Here is a 23,004-nt window from a genome sequence, read left to right on the forward strand (position 1 = left end):
TAGCCTAAAAATATAGCAAGTCGACAGACTTGGATGGTTTTTATATGTAGCTGTTAAAACATGTGACTGGTGTCCTTTGTCCTATCTTGGACTGTATCTTTATCTGTTGCTTTTCCAAGGGATTTCTCCCAGTTGCAAGTAAACTGCGAGGGTCATTGTGATTCATAAAGGACGGGATGATAACAGTTATCTAATTGCGGTTCATTATCGATACTTCCTATACTATACTCTATACACTGGGGTTCTAGGTTCTTGCGAGAAGCGTACGCTAATAACACGCAACCAACGTCAATTTAGGAAGTTATATTCCACTGACATCCGCTCTTCTCACACAAAAATAGCAAATTTCAGATTCCTTTGAGCACAAAGAACTAACGCTAAGCATGTATATGAATTTTTTGACCTAACCCTAAGCATGTTTATAAATTTTTCGAAGGCGTTGGATCGCGTTAATCACAAAACTTTACTAGTTAAACTCTAAACATATAGGTCTCGCGGTTGGTTTCAGAGTAAATAAAATTCTATCTAGAGAGCCGTTTTCAGCAAGTTGCGGTTTATAACACTGTATGTGACCGTAAGCGTATTTGTGCCGGCGTACACTAATGTAGCATACTGGGACAGCTATTTTTCAATCTTTACATTACTGATATTGTAAATATTGACCTTAACACAACTTTTGTCACTTACGCGGATGACACCAGTTTATTTTTCACAGCACCGTGTGTATCGAGACTGGAGGTAGGTGCTGCGAGATGCCTACGTACACTACACTGCTTGTCCCTTTCTAACTCCGTGAATATTATTATAAATACAACGAAAGCGGTGGTTTTTAGATCTCATAATAAGCCTGTTTCAGAGCTAATGTTATCAATCGGTTCGTCAAAAATACACATCTTCTCTTCCGTTAAAAGCCTTGGCGTCGCATTTCACGAGAACCTATCATGGGATGTTGACATTGATAATACAGCCGCCAATGTTTCAAGAGTTATGCACTTTCTGCCAAATTTTCAGTGCTACTTTCTTCAATGCATAAAAAGAAATAATATACGACTCATTATTTTCAATAGTTATGACATTTTGTCACTTAATTTGGAGTACATCCACTGTCTCCAATATTACAAAACTCAAGTATATGCAAAACAAGCTGTTCGTGCAATTACCATCATTCCAAATGATGCACACACTAAACCTGTCTTTAAGTAATTAAACATTGTACTTTTACTCTGTCCTTCTGCATAAATCAAAGCAATGCATATCTCGCCATTATGTCGAGACTAATATGTAGGAAACGCCCCTACAATACGCGCACTGGAAGCAATTAATCTTTACCTCAAACGCGAACTAATTATGGCAGACAAATGCTGTCCTCTACCTTGCCGATAGTTTTAGACAATTGCTATGAATTTTAATTAGTGAAGAACTCCGAATCGTTTGTGTATGCATTATCTATCAATCATTTTTTGTCTTGAGCGTGTGCATCTTCATTATATCATCAATTGGTTGGTTGTGGCTTCTGGAGTTTAACGTCCCAAAGTTACTTAGGCTATGAGAGACGCAGTAGTGGAGAGCTCCAGAAATTTCGACCACCTGGGGTTCGGTAACGTGCGCCGAGATCGCACAGTACACGGGCGCCATGCTTTTCGTCTGAATCGAAACGCGGCCGCTGCGGCTGCGATTCGATCCCGCGTCCTTGGGCACAGTAATCGAGCGCCCTAACCACCGCACCACCACTGCGGGATATCATTTATTTACTTTACTAAGTAAGCCTTGCTGTGGTGCCTTCCTTATCGACCTGAACCTTTAATGCCTTGAACATGTGTATTTTCTTTTTCACGCTGTGCGTGCTCTTTGCTTAACTCCAAATATGTCACAGGTATACCACGTGCTGTAGCTTTTGTGCGATTTTGAAATTTGTGCACAGTGAAGCTGTTGTAAAGGTCGGGGACTGCCGTCGAGCCTCACATAGGACGTTTGTCCTCGCCCCTCGAATCCTTGATGTGAAATAAACATGATTGACTGATCTAGCTGAGCGATTGCCCGGTACGATCGTCGAGATCACACGAACCGCTTCTTGAAATTTCGCGTCAAACAATTTAATGAGAGCGTGGCCATGTTTGCTGAGGAACCCGTCTTTTTCAGTGGGCTGATCCCGACATGACGGAATCCGCGAAGCTGCGCCCCCTGATGCAGGGTGTAAAAAAACTAATTTTCGCTGGTTTGGTGCGCAATCCTCCTCAGATTGTCATCGATTTCATCATCGAACCTAGCCTCATTCAGCGAGCCCTGCAATAATGCTACCGGCGCAACGAGTATGTGTGCGGTCAGCGCATCACCCAGCCACCGTAGTTTTACTGATGCGCCGAGGAGACGGTCGCCAAGCCCACGCTGGGCACCTGAAGGGGGAGACCTCAGGGGGACAAGTTGTTGATCAACGATGTCCCGAAGAACCCCCTGTGACGACTCAGCTCGATTCTGTGACTACGATGCGGCCGCAGTATGAACCCGGACTTCGGAATTCACCTGATGCCAATCACACTATTAGCGCCGACCTTCCAGGTCTCGTAGACGAGCACCCAGTGACCGCTTTAGTAGACACCGGAGAAGACTTCCCGATAACTAGTAACAATTTCACGGATCGGCTCTTCGGGGTCAAAACTGAATGGCTGGGGCCGCAAATTCGTACTGCTTGCGGTTACCTTATGACACCGATAGGACGGTGCACTGCCCGAGTAACCATTGCCAACTCAGAGTTTGTAACGATTTTTATTACCATGCGACATTGTTGCAAGGACTTCATACTCGGCATGGATGTTTTCACTGGAGCTTGGCGCCATCAATAATGTTCCTCGCTGCATGGTCACGTTTTCGACTCCTGCCACGACGACCACAGATTCCGAACGACGCCCCGCACATTTGCGCATAGTTGACGCGGACGAAACCATGCCGCCGCGTGCATCTGCCCTCGTTACGGTCAGGTGCGACAATAAGTATTGTGTTGCCGGCGTTTCCGAAGAGAACACAGATCTTCTGTTAAATCACGGTGCCTGTGTTGCATACGCGGCAATGTAAATTATTATCAATTGATGGGACTTTTGATTTCTCTTCTATGCAAGCGTTGATCAGTGGTTAGTGCGATTGAGTGCTGAATCAAAGTACGCAGGATCGAATCTCGGCAGCAGGGGCCTTTTTTTTTTTTTTTATGGCTACGAAAGCAAGGCGCCCATATACTCATCATTGTCCGCGCACATTTAAAAACTCCAGGCGCAAGAAAATTTCCAGAACAATCCACTACTGCGTCCCGGATACCTGGAGTCGCTTTGGGACGTTAAGCCCTGTGACCAAACGAAGCCAGTCGCTGTATGTAGGCCTAACGCGCCAGTGGTATGAGTCACTTAGGGAAAAACTATTGGGAGATTAGAGAGGGGTTGGGGCTGGGGTCCTTATCTCCGGACACCAGCACCTGCGATTGCTCTAAGTACTCGCATATAAAAGGCCCTTCTGGGCCTCGAGTCCAGCACTTTTTTTTAATTGAAAAATTCACAGCTGTAGGGAAGCCTCCCTACCCTCCAAGAGTTGGCATTACGTTTGTAACGTCAGGTGGATTATTAAGGCGAAAACCTTTATAGGCTCTGAGTGTGAGCAGGATTTGTGCGTCCACGGAGGATGTCACATCGTCATAGCAGAGTAATGCTTGTATGAGGTACAAGGTGAAGCAATGTCTGCGCGCAAATTTTTGTATATGTAGAATGATTAGCTAAGTAGAGCCCCGGACGTCAAAACACCAACGGAGGTCAAAATTTCAAAATACATCAAAAGTGTGGTCAAAACGTGAGAGAAAAAAAGCAGCAAAAAAAAAAAAGAAAAACAAAAGAAGTAAATGAGGGGAAAGAGTCGCAGGAAATAGTTTCGCTTTACCGCGTTTAAGAGGGATCTAAGTGCCTCCAACGAAATTTTAAGGCAGGTCTATACAATTTGAGGTTCGACCTGCGTTCTCTTCACAGAGTCGGCATTTGGGGTCTTAGGACACAAGGTGTAATAGATTTAAACGGGCGGGTCAGTTACATCTACCCGAACTACAGCCTTTTTTTTATATTGTGAATCCAATTGTGTCAGCACTCTGATTAAGAAAGACAACCTTGGCATCTTCACTGTCGACGCTTCACAGGCACCGAATGGTATTTATCGTTTACTCCAAACCTGTAATATTTCTCAGTCAAAGACTTCCTTTTAACGATCCGCAAAAACGGCACTTCCATCCCCAGCCGTAAACTGTGAAAAAAAGATGGGTCATGTTATTTACTGACAAATTTTTCTGGAGCTCAGAGGTTGCATTTGTGCTCCAATTAGAATAATCTTGAAGTCTTTGGGCAGTGCCTTACGTTTAAACGCTCAGAATACTGAAAATGTGGAACGAAGAAGGTGTAAGACTGGACACTGTAAACCACAACACGGGAAAATGTTTTGTCCACTCTTCCTTGGAGAGTTACTGTCAGGGCCCTTTTTACTGAGCTTTAAGATATTTTAAGCTGAATATAACTTATAGAAATGCCTAGAAGCCGGGTTACAAACTGACTATTATAATCTTCCAGCAACATACTTTACCTGCAGTCCATCAGAGGCTTTGGAGATGTACTGGTAGACCTCCCACGGCCCACAGTTAGCTGGACTCCGATACACCGTCATCAGAAAGTGCATGCCGAACAACGGAAAGAGCACCAGCACAGCTCGAACAGCTTTCCTGCATACCCCACACAACACAATATAGTACCACCAGGTGTCATGGCTGGAGCTGGCGACGTACTAAAACAGCGGTAACGGCAGCGCAAAATGGGAGAAAAAAAAAAAAAAAACATTGAATCTATAATTTTTTATGTCTATGTGTGCATTTTCAATGCCGTGCATTCCTACTCTCCTCGATATTCTTTGTTATTTCTCAGCTCAAGAAATGTGAACATGGCACTTGCTTCACATCAAAATGGGCACTCCGTCATTGTTGCATTTGAGTATAACTTATATTGTTCTTGAATATTTTTACTTTCTTTAAACGAGCATAAACAGGTAGAGAAAAAAACTGGAGAATGGATTATGTTCCCTGCCTTTATGCCTGGCGCGGCTAATTTTTGTGTGTATGTGTGTGTGTGTGTATTCAAAGCAGCTCTTACCGAAATTGGCTTGGCTCATTGGCATGGGTGCTCCTGAGCTTGGTAACGAGGACGCGGATAATGTTGCACAGAAAAATGAAATTGGCCTGAAAAGCAAGAAAAGTTAAGTATAATCGAAAAGAGATGTGAAACTCTCGTAGTCATGTGGTTTCGGAGACACATTTCGAAGCTTTTAGTGACCAAAGCTATTTGAAAGCAAGGTTGTTTTACTCTTACAATTAGGACTACTTCGCATTATCAAGAGAAACCATCTCAACTTACACAAATGATGCGCGTCGTGTCTACCACACATATAAATGCATGCACGTATTACGGGTATTAGATTTTCGCAAACAACACACACATAGGGCCATTTTTTCCTAATTACCGTTTCTTTTTTTTTTTTTTTGTCCTCACGTTTCTAGATGTTGTATCAGTGAATTTTCACATTGATCACTCAGTAGGTGCCGGTTATTTCTTACTTATCAGCCATAGCCGCACGTTTGGTAAGAAAAAAAAATAGTGAAGTTTTTAAAATTTTTTCGTCCCCTTCAGGGGATAGAGAAATGCACTTTGTCAATAGTGAGCCTCTTAATTATATTCGAATACAAGCAAAGGTCACTAATACTCAGACTGCTACAAATGAAGTCGAAAAACAAAACAAGAATCTCCCAGAGACCCATGTCTTTCGAGACATCACCGTCAGCATGGCAGTAAAACAAAAACCTGGTTCTTAAAATAAAAAAAAAACATAAAAGTAAGCTCTTCCAACTACGATCCGGACAGGATGCCATATTTAGCATGTAGAAACATGGCCGCATTCTCAGAGGGAAAATTTACTGCACGGCTAGCCGTACCGTTGTTATCGGCTTGCCTGCAGAACAAGCTTGCGCAAGAGTCCCTCATGAGACCCAAGGCTACACTACTCGCCTCACTTTTCGAAGTAGCTATACTTGCAAGCGTACAGTAAAGCAAAAAAAAAAAAATATGAAACACGCGAAAGGGGCAGAGAGCTCTGCCTCGCATTGGCGCGAGATAGGCAGGGCGCTGTAATTCATACAGGCCGACAGGGAAGCCACGTACCTCTGGCATTCGTGCCTTTTGTGTTCCTGCCCGTATGCAGTGGAGCGGCGGTGACAAAGCGTCCTAACACTGTCATTTCCTCGGTGTCCCGCACATTGCACGTTCGCAGCTTGCATAACGTTAGAGTGCGCGGAGTAACTCTGTATAGGACGAGTGTTCAGTCACTTAGAAAAGCGCAGCATTCCAGGAAGTTAGGTTCATATCTGATGTTCTACTACAAGTGCAGTGTGTGTGTGTGTGCGTGTGTGTCTGTGCGTGTGTGCGTGTGTGTGCGTGTGTGCGTGTGTGTGCGTGTGTGCGTGTGTGTGCGTGTGTGCGTGTGTGTGTGTGCGTGTGCGTGCGTGCGTGCGTGCGCACGCGCGCGCGCGCGCGCGCGCGTGTGTGTGTGTGTGTGTGTGTGTGTGTGTGTGTGTGTGTGTGTGTGTGTGTGTGTGTGTGTGTGTGTGTGTGTGTGTGTGTGTGCGTGCGTGCGTGCGTGCGTGCGTGCGTGCGTGCGTGCGTGCGTGCGTGCGTGCGTGCGTGCGTGCGCGCGCGCGCGCGCGCGCGCTGTCTATACTGAACCCATTCCTATATAATTTACTCTCTGCGTGATTAAGCGGCTTGTAAAGAAAAGTTCACAGTGGAGTTTCAGGGTTGCCTATTACATTATTCTTTTTATACCCGCAATATAAATTGTAAGAGCTCCACCAGGAACATACGAGCTCATGGTCCCAAGTATAAACTCTCTTTTCGGCACCATCAATCTTCATTTTATTTTTTTTTTCAATCTTGACTTTCATCAATGAACTGATCTTCTAAATTTCTCAAGTTGAGGTTTTGTAACATAGAAGGTACGCAAAAAACACCTAATAGGAAAATAAAATCACAAAGTCGCCTATATTTTTCTATAAAAGCCTGTTTTCAGTCGAATCGAAACTAGAAGAACTTCACTGATCAAAATCTAGTTTGTATGATGCGCAAATGTCACAGCCTATCTCTTGAGATACCATGACATTCTAGAGCTAAGCGCAAAATTCTATGGGGGAGTACTTGTACCTCTGTACGTGAATGGGCATTAGCTTAGTTAGCCCAGTGAGGGGTAAGAAGATTGCAAAGTTTGTTTTCTTTAGCGAATGAACGCATTTTTCTACAGCTTTTTAAAGAGAAAAACGGTCAATAGCTGGTACCATTGAGGCAGTGCACAACGCGAGACGAGGGTGCGAACTCTTCGGTCCCGAACCTCTAATTTGACTGGAATCGATTCCATCATAACGCCATCCATTGACTTGGAAGCAGCTCGCGGGTTTGTCTAGTAACAGAATGCTTTACTGGTACCTAACATTTGATATTGTGCAAAGTACGCTGTTCCAGAGCGGTTTCAACGCAATTGTCAGCGCCAGCTTCGTTATTAGCCATGTCTCTAAGCAGTGGAAGTCAAAACATGGTAGGAGCAGTATACCAAGGATGTGTCCTGTGACGTATGTCTGACTTTTCATTAGTATCGGCGCTGCGAATGACAGTGGGTGCTATTATGTTACGTTCCTTAGAATACGTGACGCATTGTGAAAAAGGGTTTTTCATCCTCGCATTTGTGCATGTGCTCTTTTACTTCCTTGATAAATCGAGGTGGTTTAAGCTGCGGCTACTGTGCAATAATGAAGACGCGCTACTGTATTACAGTGTTTTCTTGATTCATGCCGGTGGGTCGATGAAAGCGGAAAGCGACTTCTTCATTACCCCACGTCACATCACGAGGAAATATCGACTCTCGATCTGTGATGCTCCATACGAGCGATACTCTCATACGCGCATGAGGCTCGTTTGGCCGCCAAAGCTATCGCCGTTCCTCAGAATTGAGAAAAACCTTGTCGGATTACAAAAGCAAATGACGTTGTTCCGAAGTTATGACACAATCGTTCTTTGCGCAGCGCTCATGGTGGTTGCATACAGTTTCGCTTCTCATTCAGCATACATCTGTTAGTCCGGTTAGAGGCTACTTAACTGCAGGAATTCGAATCGATGACATATATGTATCACCAATCGTATGCAGGTCGTTGTAAGTGTAGGTGTCCACCCAGATATATGCGAAAATACAGCGCCTTCTATTCCCCAAAAGCAAACCAAGTAAAGAAATTTCACTTTACCACAGTCTGTGCTGTCTCTCAATGTCGAAACTTCCCGGAATGAAAAGACGGTGTTAAAGGCACCATCATGTATACCCTACAGGCGAAGCTAAATCATACCGCTGATTTTTTAATTAAATTTGAGCACCAGACTTTTACGAAAAGCAAATCTTTCTACAGATATGAAAATGTTAAGAACCAAAATCGGCTCTCCTTTCAAAGTTGTGAAATATTGAAGGTCTTTTCAGTGAAAGAGCGCAGAAATATGGATTTTTAGGCCGTCTTTAGAACCTTTTCTCCTTCTTCTTCTCCCTCGTTTACACCATAGATCAGCATTGCTCCTTTTTCTCTTCAATTGGTGTAGGTAGCAGCAATATTGAAGCGACAATGAAGCTGCCAAGTAAACCACACTGGACGATTGCGTTATCCCTCAGGAACAATAATAACCCTGTATTCCTTGTAGGAAGATGGCTGCGATGCTAATTTTAATCTCGAATGATGTACCCGCCTCAGTAATACTTCCCGGGGGCAAGTCCGCGTATATTTTTGTAAACCTTAGCGTCACAACAGGCAGCAAAAAGTAAGAAAGAGGAGAAAAGCACGCGGGCGAGTATTCGACGCCTGAACCTTCTTGATGCCTGCGTGCACCCAGAATGACAAATGAGCCTTCTGGCTTATTTTTTCTGGCTTATGCAGCATCTGCTTTCAGCAAAAATTTATACTTTCTATCAAGCCACGCATGCGCCTTAGTCTACCTTCACTTATTATTTCTCTTAGGCGACCCTTTAAGTAACGCACAAAAAAACAATATTGTTATTTATATTACGGGTAACTTGGCGAAATATCATAACATCATTATTATAGCAAACTCTAATGCAGCAGAAAAAAAATATTAGTTCACGCTCTTGCTGACTACACACAAAAAGCTTAGGTATGTGAAATGTGCATTTGATATTGGTCAACGTAGCAATTGAGGCTTTCAGGCGCTCTTTCGATCACTATAGGTCATCTGCCCCACACATGTAACAACAGCGCGAAAACAACATCAGTATTTCGCATAATAAAAGTTCTCACAAAAAGACAGAAAAGCCCTGGAGCGAGAGTGATCCAGTTGTAGCCTTCCACATTGTCCATCCAGCAACTGCGATAGTAAAAGAAAAATAAATGAGTAAAAAAAAGTCTCTCAAGCACAGAAGACTCCCAACACGTATCAGGCTACTGACAATGGGGTTAAAGAAGCAGTACGGCAGTAAAAGATGCAGCCATTCATCGAGACAGCCATCCATGCAAAAACAGCAACTGGGCGAGCATTGCGCTTGCGTTAAGGATTTCCACGGTACATTCCCATGCAACAATATTGTTCATGCGGTAAGTCGCCGCTGTTGCCGTCATGTTCTCAAGAGCTAACATGCCGAAAGCACCCGCCACGCACACCAAAGTTAGGAAATAAATTTATGTATGAATTTATGGTTTTACAGATACTGGCATAAATCTGAAGATTGTAGTAAAAACCAGCAATTAATTCAAGTGGTCTATATGATATCCTCGCTCTCAATAACCATCTCTCATTAGCCCCTGCAGGACAGCTGCCGTCTTTGTGGTATTTGTGTCCAGCACAAAGCTAGCTATAGATACCTCTAAATTGAAGAATGTAAGGTGGCCCAACATCAAGTGATAATTTTGGATACACCGAAGATGCATAATGCTTCCATACTACACACCCACCGAAAGCGCATTTTTATAAACACGTACAACCAATACGTTTAGGACAGTCAAATAAAAAAACTGCTGAATTTTCTGCCTGGCTAGCAACGAAAAGCGAGCAGTGCCAGTTGTGCAGAATGTGTACAATGCTCCCCATGTTTCGTAACTGCATGCATAAACAAATGCCAGAGAAAATATGCACGTCATAATAACTCCGCTAGAATTTGATATTTAATGTAGGTGCTTAAGCAGTGATGCTCAAGTTATTCAACATGCCCCATGATTCCCTCACTTGCTTGGACACAGTAAGGGAATAATAAGAAACGACCCTTTCATGTATCTGTTTACAACGAACAAGAAACGCTGTATTTAAGTCTAAACACTGTATCCTCGTGAGGCTATAAAAAAGAGGCGTAATCAAGAAAGTCGGGAACATAACTGCCATCTTTACGCACCGCCCGCTTGCTCGTCTAATAGCTGCACCACTCCGTGAGATGCACGCCTAAGAGCGACGACAAACTGTTCTTTTCGTTCAAACAAAGGAAGTCTAGATATTCATCGGGTTAAGAACAAGATTGCTACGGTTCTGAAATTGCTTTGTCATTACATGAAAACGCAGTCGCGAGCACACAACACGTACAACGTAAACGACGGCCAATCTAGCACCAGGCACAGTTAGCGCCGTGCACAAGCCAAGCGAACCCACCCATGTTTGCTAATGCTCCCGAGGAAACTCACCTCGAATCTTCTCTGTAAGGAAATGAAAACGAATTCACTGTAATCGATGAAAGATGCATGTAAACACCATGTGTTCCCAAAATAACTGCTCACCAACAGCGAGCTTTTGACTTCATGACTAGAATTTGGCAATAATTAATATGATGCACTTCTTCTGGAAGAATCTGAAGTCTTGTTGGATTGCGTCCATCATGCTATCGCAATATTAGGCTACATTATTGAATTCAGAACTCCCGCCCCACGGCTTCGAAGACTAGACGACGACCAATTTGTGCATACTGAGAGGCATAATCAAAGGGAAGTATCAATGATTTTTAAACTCATCCACTGCTTCGAACTATCATGTAGCATCGTTCAGCCATGCATGCAACTATTCAGCGCTAGTTTTTTCTTTTTTTTTTTTAGCGTTCAGTCTTTTCTGTTCAACAACGGTAAAGCACGGTTGTGTCAGAAGAAGGAAGTTATCGAACGACCTTTATATTCAAGGAAGATAAAGTAATCGACCAAGAGAAAGGGTGAATAAGAATGTTAAATTGTACTCACGGGTGGCCCATTCGCATGGCTCGCAACGTGGCACTGATGATGACAAAAATGGCTGGGCAACCTGTATTGTGAAAGAAACAATGGCTGCTTGAACTGGTTCACGTATATAGCTAAGAGTGGCGTGAGCCAATTCCGTTCGCCACCAGTGGATCATGGGTGAATGAAGAAGATTGGGAATATTTAGCACATGATTCTGATCGAACTATGCATTAAATATATACTCGTTGCTTCGTGTACCCTGCATGCACACAGAAGGTTCCATATTAATTTTGCCTAAGAAAATGACGTTAAGGTGGCTGTTTGATAAAATTTAGAACGAGAGAAAGAAGATGGTACATGGTATGCAAAAGAGCACTGAACAAAGACACGGAGGGGAGCCGCAGTTCGGAAGTCGAGCCAACGTTTCGTCAAGTGAATTTGTCTTCATCTAGGCAGCGCTATAATCACTGGCAGGGGTTTAAATGCGCTGTTGATTCCGAAGAAGAAAAGTAGGGACAAGGAGGGAGAAGCGTGGGTGAGAAGAAAAAGTAGGTCAAGGGGTAAAAAAAAAAATATGTCTTCAGTATGTATTTCTCTGGCTGGAGCTAGTGATACTGTTGCCTGAAAAATAAAATAAAAAGCCTTAGCAGCAGGAAAATCTACAATGCGGTGTGGATGATTAGTCAGCACCTAAAGCAAGTTCGGTGCAGACGCACCTTTTCTTTTAAGGGACAGGCATTCCAAAGGGTCGTGATAAAAATACATCTGCGGGGAAACAGCTGCCAAACGCTTTCCGCAGGAAGGGGAGAAGGACAAAGAAACAGAATAATAACAGGTCACTTGTCCAGTGCTCTTTCATGCCTCATAACATGTTCTTCTGTGCTGGCCTTGGTATAGTATGGTATGATATGGCAAGGTACCTAAGGTTTACTTCCCCAAAGCTACATAAACTATGAGGGCTGCTATCATAGAAGGAGCCGGATAATTTTTACCACTTAGGGGCACTCACATCACACAGTACAGGGACTCTTTACGCTTCACCTAACCGGTATGTAACCCGACTTGATCTCAGCAGTCGAGCGCCCTGACTGCTGAGCCAACGCAACGAGAGTGTCGATCTTTTTCTTGACTATATTTAGCGACCGGTTATAACTTGTCATTTCAGTATGTCAAACAGTTGAAACAGCCATAGGATTTAACGATTTTATTTTGTTGTAACAAGCCGAAAAAAAAAACTAAAGATGGAGGCACTAGTAACCGATTTAGAGTAGTGTACATGGCCTTGAAGGTCCTAGTTAGGCCAGTTCATTGAGTCTGGTGTCCTTACGGCAATTACCGCGCAAAATTGCTTTCTACCTCCGTACGCGTCAATGTTTTGGGGATGAATACTATATAGTCGGTTTTGCTGTCGATGAAGTAAAAAAGACAATATTGTTTGTTTTGTTTGTTTTCGTGGGGTTTAACGTCCCAAAGCGACTCAGGCTATGAGAGACGCCGTAGTAGAGGACTCCGAAAATTTCGACCACCTGGGGTTCTTTAACGTGCACTGACATCGCACTGCACAAGGGCGCCTTTCTTTTCGCCTCCATCCAAAAGCGGTCACCGAGAACGAGATACGATCCCGCGTCCTTTGGAACAGTAGTCGAGTGCCGTAACCACTGCGCCACCCCGAGGAGGGGGGGGGGGGGGGGGCAAAAGAGACAATAATATAACAACAATCTCGACACAGTAAAATAATTCTATGCTGCGTGAAACCGTGAAGTCGACAAGCAATCCCATTCACACGGTGCACCTGATGTAGGAGAATGAAAATAAGGCGACATCAAGAACGCTTCATCGAAGTGCTTTCATGCCGTTTTCATACCGGGCGCACCTATTTTCTGCTGGTCTATTCGTTCCCAAAATAAAATAAATCTATGTGTGAAGCATGCAATGCCATTGCTGCAATAAATCACACTGAACTGTTTGTTTAAAAATTGGGAAACTGCGAAAAATTTGATTTTACTACATTCTGGATTAAGGAAACTACCAGCTATTCATCTTATTCGTAAGAGAAAACGAAATTATAGAGTAGTCACAAATATTGAGATAGAAAAAAAAAGGGGAAGTTTTTTTACAGACCACAACTTCTGCAGCTTCAACTTTTTTTTTTGTAAGAAATATACTTTTTACTGTAGTGTTTTGTGCTCGGTAGCATCAGGCAGTGACCAACACAAAACCCAAATAAACTTTCTCTTGAGTTCATCGAAGAGCTACGTCACTAATGAGGTTTCTTCTACGGCAGCCCTTCATTATTGGGAGGAACGACGGCTCACCGTGGCTCAAATTAGGACTTCATCGAGTGATAGCATGAAAAGACGGTGAAAACAGTTCATCAATCCCCGAAAGTGGACGAAGAAAAGTAAGGCGTACGGGGGCACAAAAGCCACTAACGGCGCCGTGTACAGTTCTAAGGGCAGACAGGCCACAACGGAGGAGAGTACAGCAATGCAAGGACATCTAGAGGACGGCCTGTCAGAGCGACAGCGCATGATGAACGATAGGTTGTGTGTAAAGGGCGTGTTGGCCGGCATCCGGCGACCTTCAAGCCGCAGAAAGGAATGCCATCGTGCATATGCTGCACAGGGCCTACGCGAAAGCCTCGCGAGCTTCACGTACCCCGATGAATGGTGCAGCGGCGTGCAAATAGGAAAAGAAAAAGGGGCGAAACTACAGAGTGACATGCATTTGCGAAGATTTTATTTGAAAGAGCCGATCGATTTATGGCCTGCCGGATATGTTTATCACCTTGGAATGGAGCGGTGTGTGAGAAATGCTCCGGAGCTTAACTCCGCCCGTTTCAGCGAGGCGGGTAAAATGCTTTAAATCGACGCATGAGGATAATTTGCACTGTGAAGTTTCTTGCTCTGCGTTGTAGGAAGTAAGCTAGAAGATGGCCAATATGTGGTTTTATGTTTATTTTCGCAGCTATTTTCACTTAACACAAAAGCGATTCCCCTGAAATGAGCAGCATTCTGTATATATAAATTCGCGGTATATTTGATATTGCTTTTCAATTAAGTGTACACCATTTTTGCAGCAGGAAACTTGAACAACTCTTTCCTGCATACCAAATTCGGAAAATTTCAAGAATTTCTTCAGATTTCAGCCTCAAAATGTATTAGTTACTCTGGAAATCAGAATACCTCGTGTTCAGAAATATTTCATGTCATTTAAGGTTATGCATGTAAGCTACATTTTATCATAATGCTTACACAACATTTATTCGCGGACAAAGACAAACAGATTGATGATTTCATGCTACCGACCTATGTACTTTTTATTAAGTGCTAGAAACAAGGAACTCTTTCTCCGGGACTTCAGTAAACATTTCTACCATGCACGATATATACCACATATTAGGTTGAATCCAAATATCTCTCAGTCTCATTCAAATAAAACTTGAGTCAGACTGAGAGCTGGAAGACTTGCTTTTTGTCTCAATGCATTTCTCATGTGCAAATTAAAATCCATTGAGCAGCACTTACTATTGACAAGGTGCATTAGTGTGTTAATCTTCTCTTAATTATTCTAGAGAACATTTATCACAATAAAAAAGGAAAGTGTGGAAATGGAAGAAGAGTGTAAAACTAGTAATATCGCGGGCGTATCAATCCTTTCCTATCATTCCTCTCGGTCTAAATTCGTCTTGCAGTAATTTACTTTATAGAAAATAGAGTACGAATTGCACGGCTCAGAAAAAAAAAACAAGACCAGGATTTATTTATTTGTTTTTATATACAGTACTACTACAACTTTTATCTATTGTCCCATCAACATTGCCGGAGTACAAAGAACAATAAAAATAGAAATACGAAAGCACTGCAGAATCTACACTGGAGAAATACAAAAGCCTGAATGTTATTTGCTGCTGCACACGGTACATCGCACGGGGCGTGCGATGTACCGCGTGCAGCAACAAATAAGGGGCTTGAATAGATTTGTGAAGGCCGGGGCTGGCGCCGCACAGTGGAGAATTCCTTTCGTTGTCCCAACCGCCGGCGGCTGCGTTTCGACAGATGCAAAACGAAGAGGCGTTCGAGTGTTTTGCGATGTCAGTTCACGTTTAAAATCCCCAGGTGGTCGAAATTACTCCGCAGTCCTGACTATAGCACCACTTTCTCTCTTCCCACTCTCTCTCACCGTCCTCTTTTCTCTTACGGTGCGGTACAGGTGTCCACAGAAAGTGTGACAGATACTGCGCCTTTCCTTTCCTGGCAATGAATTATTAAGTCGGAAGCACATCCACTTCCGGATACTGCGCCTTTCCTTTCCTGGCAATGAATTATTAAGTCGGAAGCACATCTACTTCCGGTTGCCGTGTGGTCACATTCATTCAACGTCGACATTAGTCATATGGGTAATGTTGACGTATGTTTAATTTTACTTTCACATTTTTTCTCTAATTAATTAATTACTAATCCTATCGACATAGCGTTTTCTCTGCAGCATCCTCATACCACCCTCTATCGACCACAGCCATTCGTTCGATCATAACTCTTCAAAGAACGACACAATGGCTGCGGACAGGTTTTGCGGACACGACCTTGCCGACATAGCCTAGTAAGGCTTTCGCCTTAAAAAATGAGCAGCAGGGAATATTGGCCTTTGTAGAACACTTCACCCACTGCTGAGATGAAGCTCAATGCTATTGTTATCTTTCCAGGAAACAACTTACTACTTATCTTCACTTCCTCACGGTTAACATAGCGCATTGCATCTTAATCAGCAATGACTGTTCTTAAGGGCGCTGTACATTTCTTAGTAGTCGATCACCGTCACTTACCCAAGGACAATGCATAATTCCAATACAAATTCCGCTTTAGGAGTACGACGCGATACCTTGAACGGCTCGGGATTCTTTTCATCTCTTCAAAGACATTGACATTTCTTTTTTTTTTTGATATTTTGTCCTTAGCCACGAAACACACCAACGTTCCATTAGGAAAATGGATCGAATGTACACCCTTGGTAAAAAAAAAAAAATGCTAGGGACTTTAGCGACTAAAGTAGTGAAAGAAGAAAGCCTGAGTGCCGCATTCTGCTACGCATTCTGGCATTCTGTGCATTCTGGCATGTAGTGCATTCTGGCACTACATAATAATTATTTAATTAGTCCTTAGCTAGGTAATTGAATAGAAGTCATTATTATTTATTATTCAGGCATTAAATAGGTAATTAATGAATTACTTTGCTATTCATATTTGAGTAATAATCAATTATTCATTAATTAGTAACTGATCAATTAATACCACTTGGCCACATAAGGCTCGCATTCGCGCATACTGTGGGGGTGCTCTGTAATTGGTCGAGACCTCTATGACGTCATTCCGCTTCGGCCAAACAGAGCCGCCGCAAAAGCGGGACACATTTTGTCTATGACAGCATGAGCCATTAAAGGCTTTCGCCCTGAAAGTCTTGAAGCCGAAGTATTTTCATCTCAGCAGTCAAATGAAGCCGTCGCGGCGTCATTAAATACTAAAAGGCCGTGAAATGCTATGATACAGTTTCTCGTTGTGATAGTAAATCATTTCCAAGCATTTTGAATGAAATTAAGCATTTAGTGGCGCCGGAGCGGCTGCAATTTGCTACCCAGCAAAAACCCTTTGGCTTCAGGACTTTTGACCAATACTAAATTAATGGCCTAGAGGTCTTCGTAGCGTGTAAAAATCGCAGATTGGATTGCCATGTTATTACTGCAATTTCTTTCATACAAATTAATTTAGTTTACGATGTCATATGTCAAAACTACATTTCAGTCTCGTTGAAACCTTGTAATATAATTTCTATTTTAACCAATTTTAACTGCGTAAAGCCTTACGACACTCACATCTCATCGTGATTCTTTCAATCAAACGGTGTCGACAAATATGCCGGGTTTTACCTTTTATCAAATCTAAGAACTCAGTAACTTTGATTCAACCGTTTCTTTTTGTTCTATATATATGGTATACACAAATGTATAGGCCTGCTGCATCGATTTCTGTGGAAGCGCGACGGTCGAGGGGAAAGAAAAAAAAAAGAAATGAGGTGCCCTGTCAAGACGTCTCCTAATTGTCTTACCCCATCCGACGATGTAGAAGACGAGCAGAGATTTCTGCTCGGCGAAAGCCGATGCGATCAGCTTGTGCAAGTAGAAGCCCTCGCAGAACATCCAGGCGTATTGACACAGCCGGAAATACCGAGAGAAGGTGTACAAAATCTTGCACAGGTTCTGCGTGAGAGATAAGCAGCCGCGAGGTAATGGCACTCAGCAACCAGCTAAAAATACAGGAACGTTTGTGTTTCTTCACCAGTACGAGTGCCAGTTCTAAGATGACTGCCTTTTTATTAACCAACACACCCTTCTCTCCTCAGCGCATTTGAAATCAAGCAGTGCAAATAAGAAAAAAAGTATGAGATGCATGATAATTTGTCGTTAAGATAAGAATGATAAGATAAGAACGATAAGAAAAGTGCCTGTCTCTGGGGCACTTTTCTTATCATTCACCATTTAGAGTGTCTTACTTATTGATACCATAAATAGACAGCAACACATACACATTTGTTTTGGAGGAAATAGAGCTCGAAGGGGCCAGAAGATTTCTCGAATTTTTTTCTAAAGCAGTTTTGTTTTTCTTAATACCAGTTGTTGGGTGACTTCATGTGCACGATGATCCATAACAACAGCGCGACTGACGGGACTTAGAAGAGCGGACGACAACGCAGAGCGCTGACTCACAATTGAAACGTTTATTAACCACCAGCCAGTATAAATACTGCCCTGGTGGCCAGAAAGGAAACAGGCACACTTGACTTGCGTGAGATTAAAATATAGTTATTTTGATTGTGATTATTAACGTGTGCCTGCTCTAATGCTGACAGAGTTTTTCCCAAGTATGACACTTGCTTGTTGACACGTGCCTAATGTACTGGCGTTTTAAATCTCACGCAAATCAAGCGTGCCTATTTCATTTCTGGCCACCAGGGCAGTATTTATACTGGCTGGTGGCTAATAAACGTTTCAGTTGTGAGTCAGCGGTCTGTGTTGTCGTCCGCTCTTCTATTCCCCGTCTATTGCGCTGTTGTTATGAGTTTTTCTTAAATACAATAAAATTGACACTGCGTTTTGTTACGTGTGCAAGTTTTGGCCAAGGATGAGATTATATATTGCTAAAACTACGCTACAATAAAGAAGTCTCTGACTTTATCGATTCTTGAAAACTATTAGATGTGAATATAATTCCACAACATCAAGATTATGCATAGGAGTTCACGCTGCAACATTTGCTTGTTTATAAAGTTAGTGCACTAATCAGAAATATTTTTTACTGAACATAAAAGCATAGGATATGTTCACATTCTGCTCCCAAAAGCAGCGTATCTCCTCTTTCCAAGCAAAGCTCGAGAGTACAAAACCATACTACAGAAACGCATGCCTATAGAAGGTGCGGGCTTTGTATGTAGATAAGAAATACCACAGAAGATAGCATTTAAGCCCTGAAATCTTTATGACAAGTACACATTTTTTACAACAAACCACCTTAACCGTTACATCCTGTGTATGCCACACTTTTCCAAAGTGCTATCGGCAAAATGCTTGAGAACCTGGCGTAGCTAAGTTGTCTAAATGAAAAAAAAAAAAGAATATTAACTCAGCACTTTTTAACAGTCGCCTTGCACCATCGTCATATCTTACAGGAACCAAAGCATAAGAACATGCGCAAGCTCCGCAAATGCCCCGCAAACTAGGCCTTTCTCGCCAAGGAATCCCCTGGCCTAAAGAAAGCAAATGCTCAAAGAGAAGGATATCAACGGCGTGATCAAATAATCGTTCAGTTAGCCTCTTGCCTAAAGTGCACCATGGCATCCGAGGTGTAGCCTATGATTGCGATCCCATTGCGGCTCAGAGTCGCGGCACTCTTGCTATCTTTATTATGGTACCCCCAGACCACGTAGGATGACGACGGGATCCAGATGAAAGCCGATATGGCCATAAGAAGACAGCACACCAATCCTTCATCGGCAAAATTTCTCCTTATCGTCCGTCTGGAAGCATGTAACCTGTCCAGCTTTTTTTTTTTTCCCTTTTAGATTTATGGCCGAAAAAGCTTCCGTGAAGATGCGCCAAACGCGTCCACTATTTGATCCAAATGCTGCCCGTATCACAATTTGCTAATGTCACGACCCTCCAGAAAACGCAGGGCCCTTTCCCAGGCTCATGCTCCTGGAGTGAGCATACATACGCGGTAATCACGTTATAAACAAACGTGGGTGCTCACGGTGATAGTGGGTCCAATGTTGCGGCCCTCGAAAATGCTTCGGTAGGCAAGTTCAAGTGATGCACGACTTGTAAACTTTGGCTGTTCCTATCCCCCCCCCCCCTCTCTCCTCTATCACTGCGTTTTGAAAATAAAAACGTGCCGTCAGAAAGTCTTCAAAGAGGAAGTTATTTCCGACTCTTTTCTGTGTTTGCAGAACCGAAAGCTTTTGTCAAAACTGTGTACTGAGCGTTCATTCACTGTATACTACCCCTTTGGCTACCTCAAAATAACGGCTTGAGGGGCTAGTTGGTGCTGCATGATACACAGAAATGTGGCGCAACAAACACACACACACGTGTGTTGTGTCTCTTCGCTTGTGTTTGTGTTTGTTGCGCCACATTTCTGGGCCTTTGGCTACGTTTGTTAAGCTTTGAATTCATGAATATAAGCATGCAGTAATGAAACTTAGCCTGTGCTATCTTGTTTCCAGATTTGTTGAGATTACTCGGTAGGTTGCGACACAAGATAAACGTTTCCATATTCAACACAATAGCGCAAAAGGCATCTGCCATATATTTTTGTGGAGTTGGACATAATATAAATGCACTATGTCTCTTTCCTATTCATTCTTGATTTACATCCCACAGCCGGTTGTTCGCGCCTGATGGGTGCTGCGTATACGCTATCAGCGTGTTATGGAACTTAAGCACGGAAGCAACGTGGCACGGGTGGGGAATGGTGTGCTGTATTCGGACGTTCAGTGAAAACGGTAAATTTAATCAATGAACAGGATGCAAGTGGCGTGTATGGCCGCACCTATAATTTATAACGCATGAAAGCATTTTTAGGATGCTCCCATGAGGGCGTTTGAAAGAATTCTCACCATGGAGCTTTCGTCCGGAACATAAAGAATGCGTGCAATGCCTGTTTCTTTATGAAGGCATGAGAAGTCGAGCGCCGGTTTAGGAGTTTTAGAATTTTTGTTTTCATTTTCAGCTCAAAAAAGTCAAGTGAACGGAAAAGCCCACATTGATCCTACAGCATAATAAAGTACCTGACGAATTTAGGCATGTATCCCGTAACACATTTTGCCGTGCTAGTTGGTTGCAATCCATATGTATCACCAGCGTGACCAAAATCAGGAAAAACGATTGAGATGGGACAAAGCGTTGAACTTTAAATTTTATTTAGAGAAACTGAAATCCGCACTTATATCTACACGCCAGGTAAAAGGTCAAAAAATTTAAACCGGGTGTGTATGTAAGTATGGGTTTCAATTTCTTGAAATAAAGTTGAAAGTTTGGCGCGCTGTCCTATCTCTACTTCTTTTCCTGATTGTGTCGCGCTGTTGATGCAAGTGCATCCGTGGATGGCGAGATGTTGTTTTCCTGGCAAAAGTTTATGTTTCCCTATACAATAGAGCAGTTACAAAAAAGGTGAAATATCTCTAAATAAGCATTGAGTACACAGTTGTTTTGAATCTTTGTTCTGAACCGCGGTTCATTTTGTCACTCAACGTTTCAGAGAAGCGAGAAAGATAACACCCACTACAAATCAGAAGAAGCATTTACTGCTTGTGTGATCCGTTAGCACATCAGTAAAATCTACCAGAGTGTCTCATAAAAAAAGCGAAATTTATTTGGCAAGGTGGAAACGATCAAGGTAACGAAAACTGCGTGTGCGCGCTTGTCTTACAGCTTTGGTGCTTAAATATGAAGTACATGCCTGCACAACATTCTTTTCATTTTCTGCTTTGCCCTGAACTAACCTTGTGTAAAAGATATATAAACGGGTTCCATCCTCAGCGACAGAATGAATTGCTCTCTTTTTATACTTTCTCCACATTGGAGGCATAGGAACATTTATGATAGAGCTTTACACTGTCCCCAGCTGTATCTACACACCACTATCTCCTTGGATAACGCCCTCCAATTGTCCGTGAGCCCCCAATGGTCAATGCAGCTGCACTGATCACAACAATTGCTCGCAATTAAAATAAACTTGAGTGAAATGTTCGCAACAAGTGCTTCCTCGTTTTCGATAAGCACGTCAGCAGCACTATATGAAATGGCTGAAAAACAAACCTCCTTACCGGATTCTGGTTGACACGTATGTTTTTCTCTTCGTTGACGTGGTCCAAGATGAACACGGAGTCGACCAAGATGACACTGATGTCGTACAGTACCATGGCCATACAGAAGTTCTTGTGTAAAGAGATACGATGCACTTGAAGCTGCCTGCACACGTATGCGACGAAAGGTTCGCATCAAGCATTCGCAGCGCAAGCTCCCAGAATCGCAGAATCCACTTTCAAGCCTTTCGCAGTTATCTTGAAACCAATTCAAAGAGAGTAAGCAAGAGATAATAAAAAATAGAGCATAAAAGTTGCATGTCACTAAAGTGTGCAAGAAAATTGACTATATCGTAACAAAGGGTCGTAATAGTAATCCGATCATATTGAAGAGGAAAAGAGCAGTTTGCTTTATTGATCGGAGACACCGGATAGACTCCGCGCAGTCTTCTAACGAATGACGCTCAACCAGCACCTATAGCGCACACATTTAGAGTCTGGATGTTCATTGCTAAAACAGACGCCGTATAAATGGGCACACCGGTGCTAAATTGTGGCATAATGTCATGCATAGTTTCCCTAAACTTATATTTTGACATAGCTGATACTTGCCCCTTATTCACGGTAGTATTTGTAACTCCACAACTCTCACATTTCGTAAGTCGTTGCTTGTCAACTACTGCTTCAGGCTGTGGATTTTAAACCAATAGTTACTGAACCCCTGTTGCTTGCTATTTTTTTTTTGTCAAAAAGGCAACTAATTCTCCTTATTGCCTACAAAACTAATAGATAGTAAATGGTCGCCGTATTTGTCTCACTCCTCTTTCCCTCTTATTACTTTCACTCCCACCTTCCTCCCTTCCTTTACGGTGCGGTTGCACCGCCGGGGTGGTGCAGTGGTAAGACGCCCGACTACTGTGCCGGAGTACCCGGGTTCGAACCCGACCTCGGCGGCTGCGTTTCGATGCAGGCGAAAGGAAGAGGCTTCCGTGTGCTGTGCAATGTTGTTGTTGTGGCTGTAGGAAGAAGGAAAAGAAAATGCACTGGCCTGCTACTGGCTCTGTAGCTGAGCCACCTCCGCTGCATAGTGCAGACAGAAGAGAAAATAGGGAAGAGAGAAAAGGAAGAGAGAGAGAAAGACGCGCGCCGCAACAATTTATTTATTTATGGCGCTGAGTTTGCCACACGGCATAAAAGGTGGTGGTGAGTTACATAAGCTGCGTGCATAAATGTCGTTTGTTATCCATAAGTGGAATTGAGAGTCATTAGTCGGTGAAAGTCCAGCTTTTTGTAAAATGGCCTTACGTATATGCGAAGTTCCTGGGCATGTCCATATTAGATGCCGGACAGTGGTGTCACAA

General features: G+C 43.0%; 1 protein-coding gene across 10 annotated transcripts in view; it reads right to left on the reverse strand.

The window, feature by feature from the left end:
- Positions 1-23,004, reverse strand: part of LOC146199434 (calcitonin gene-related peptide type 1 receptor-like) — a 361,106-nt gene that overhangs the window by 11,241 nt on the left and 326,861 nt on the right. For all 10 annotated transcript variants that reach the window (XM_084594921.1, XM_084594913.1, XM_084594920.1 and 7 more), the window contains 6 exons: positions 21,665-21,809; positions 17,393-17,543; positions 11,312-11,372; positions 9,401-9,467; positions 5,163-5,248; positions 4,603-4,738 (listed from right to left, as the gene is read on the reverse strand). In XM_084594921.1, the coding sequence (XP_084451047.1) occupies positions 4,603-4,738; positions 5,163-5,248; positions 9,401-9,467; positions 11,312-11,372; positions 17,393-17,543; positions 21,665-21,809 (646 nt within the window). The remainder of the gene's footprint in view (positions 1-4,602; positions 4,739-5,162; positions 5,249-9,400; positions 9,468-11,311; positions 11,373-17,392; positions 17,544-21,664; positions 21,810-23,004) is intronic.

Source organism: Amblyomma maculatum, chromosome 2 (genome assembly GCF_055883805.1).
Source record: "Amblyomma maculatum isolate TAMU_Amacu chromosome 2, ASM5588380v1, whole genome shotgun sequence".
Classification (NCBI taxonomy): Eukaryota; Metazoa; Arthropoda; class Arachnida; order Ixodida; family Ixodidae; genus Amblyomma; species Amblyomma maculatum.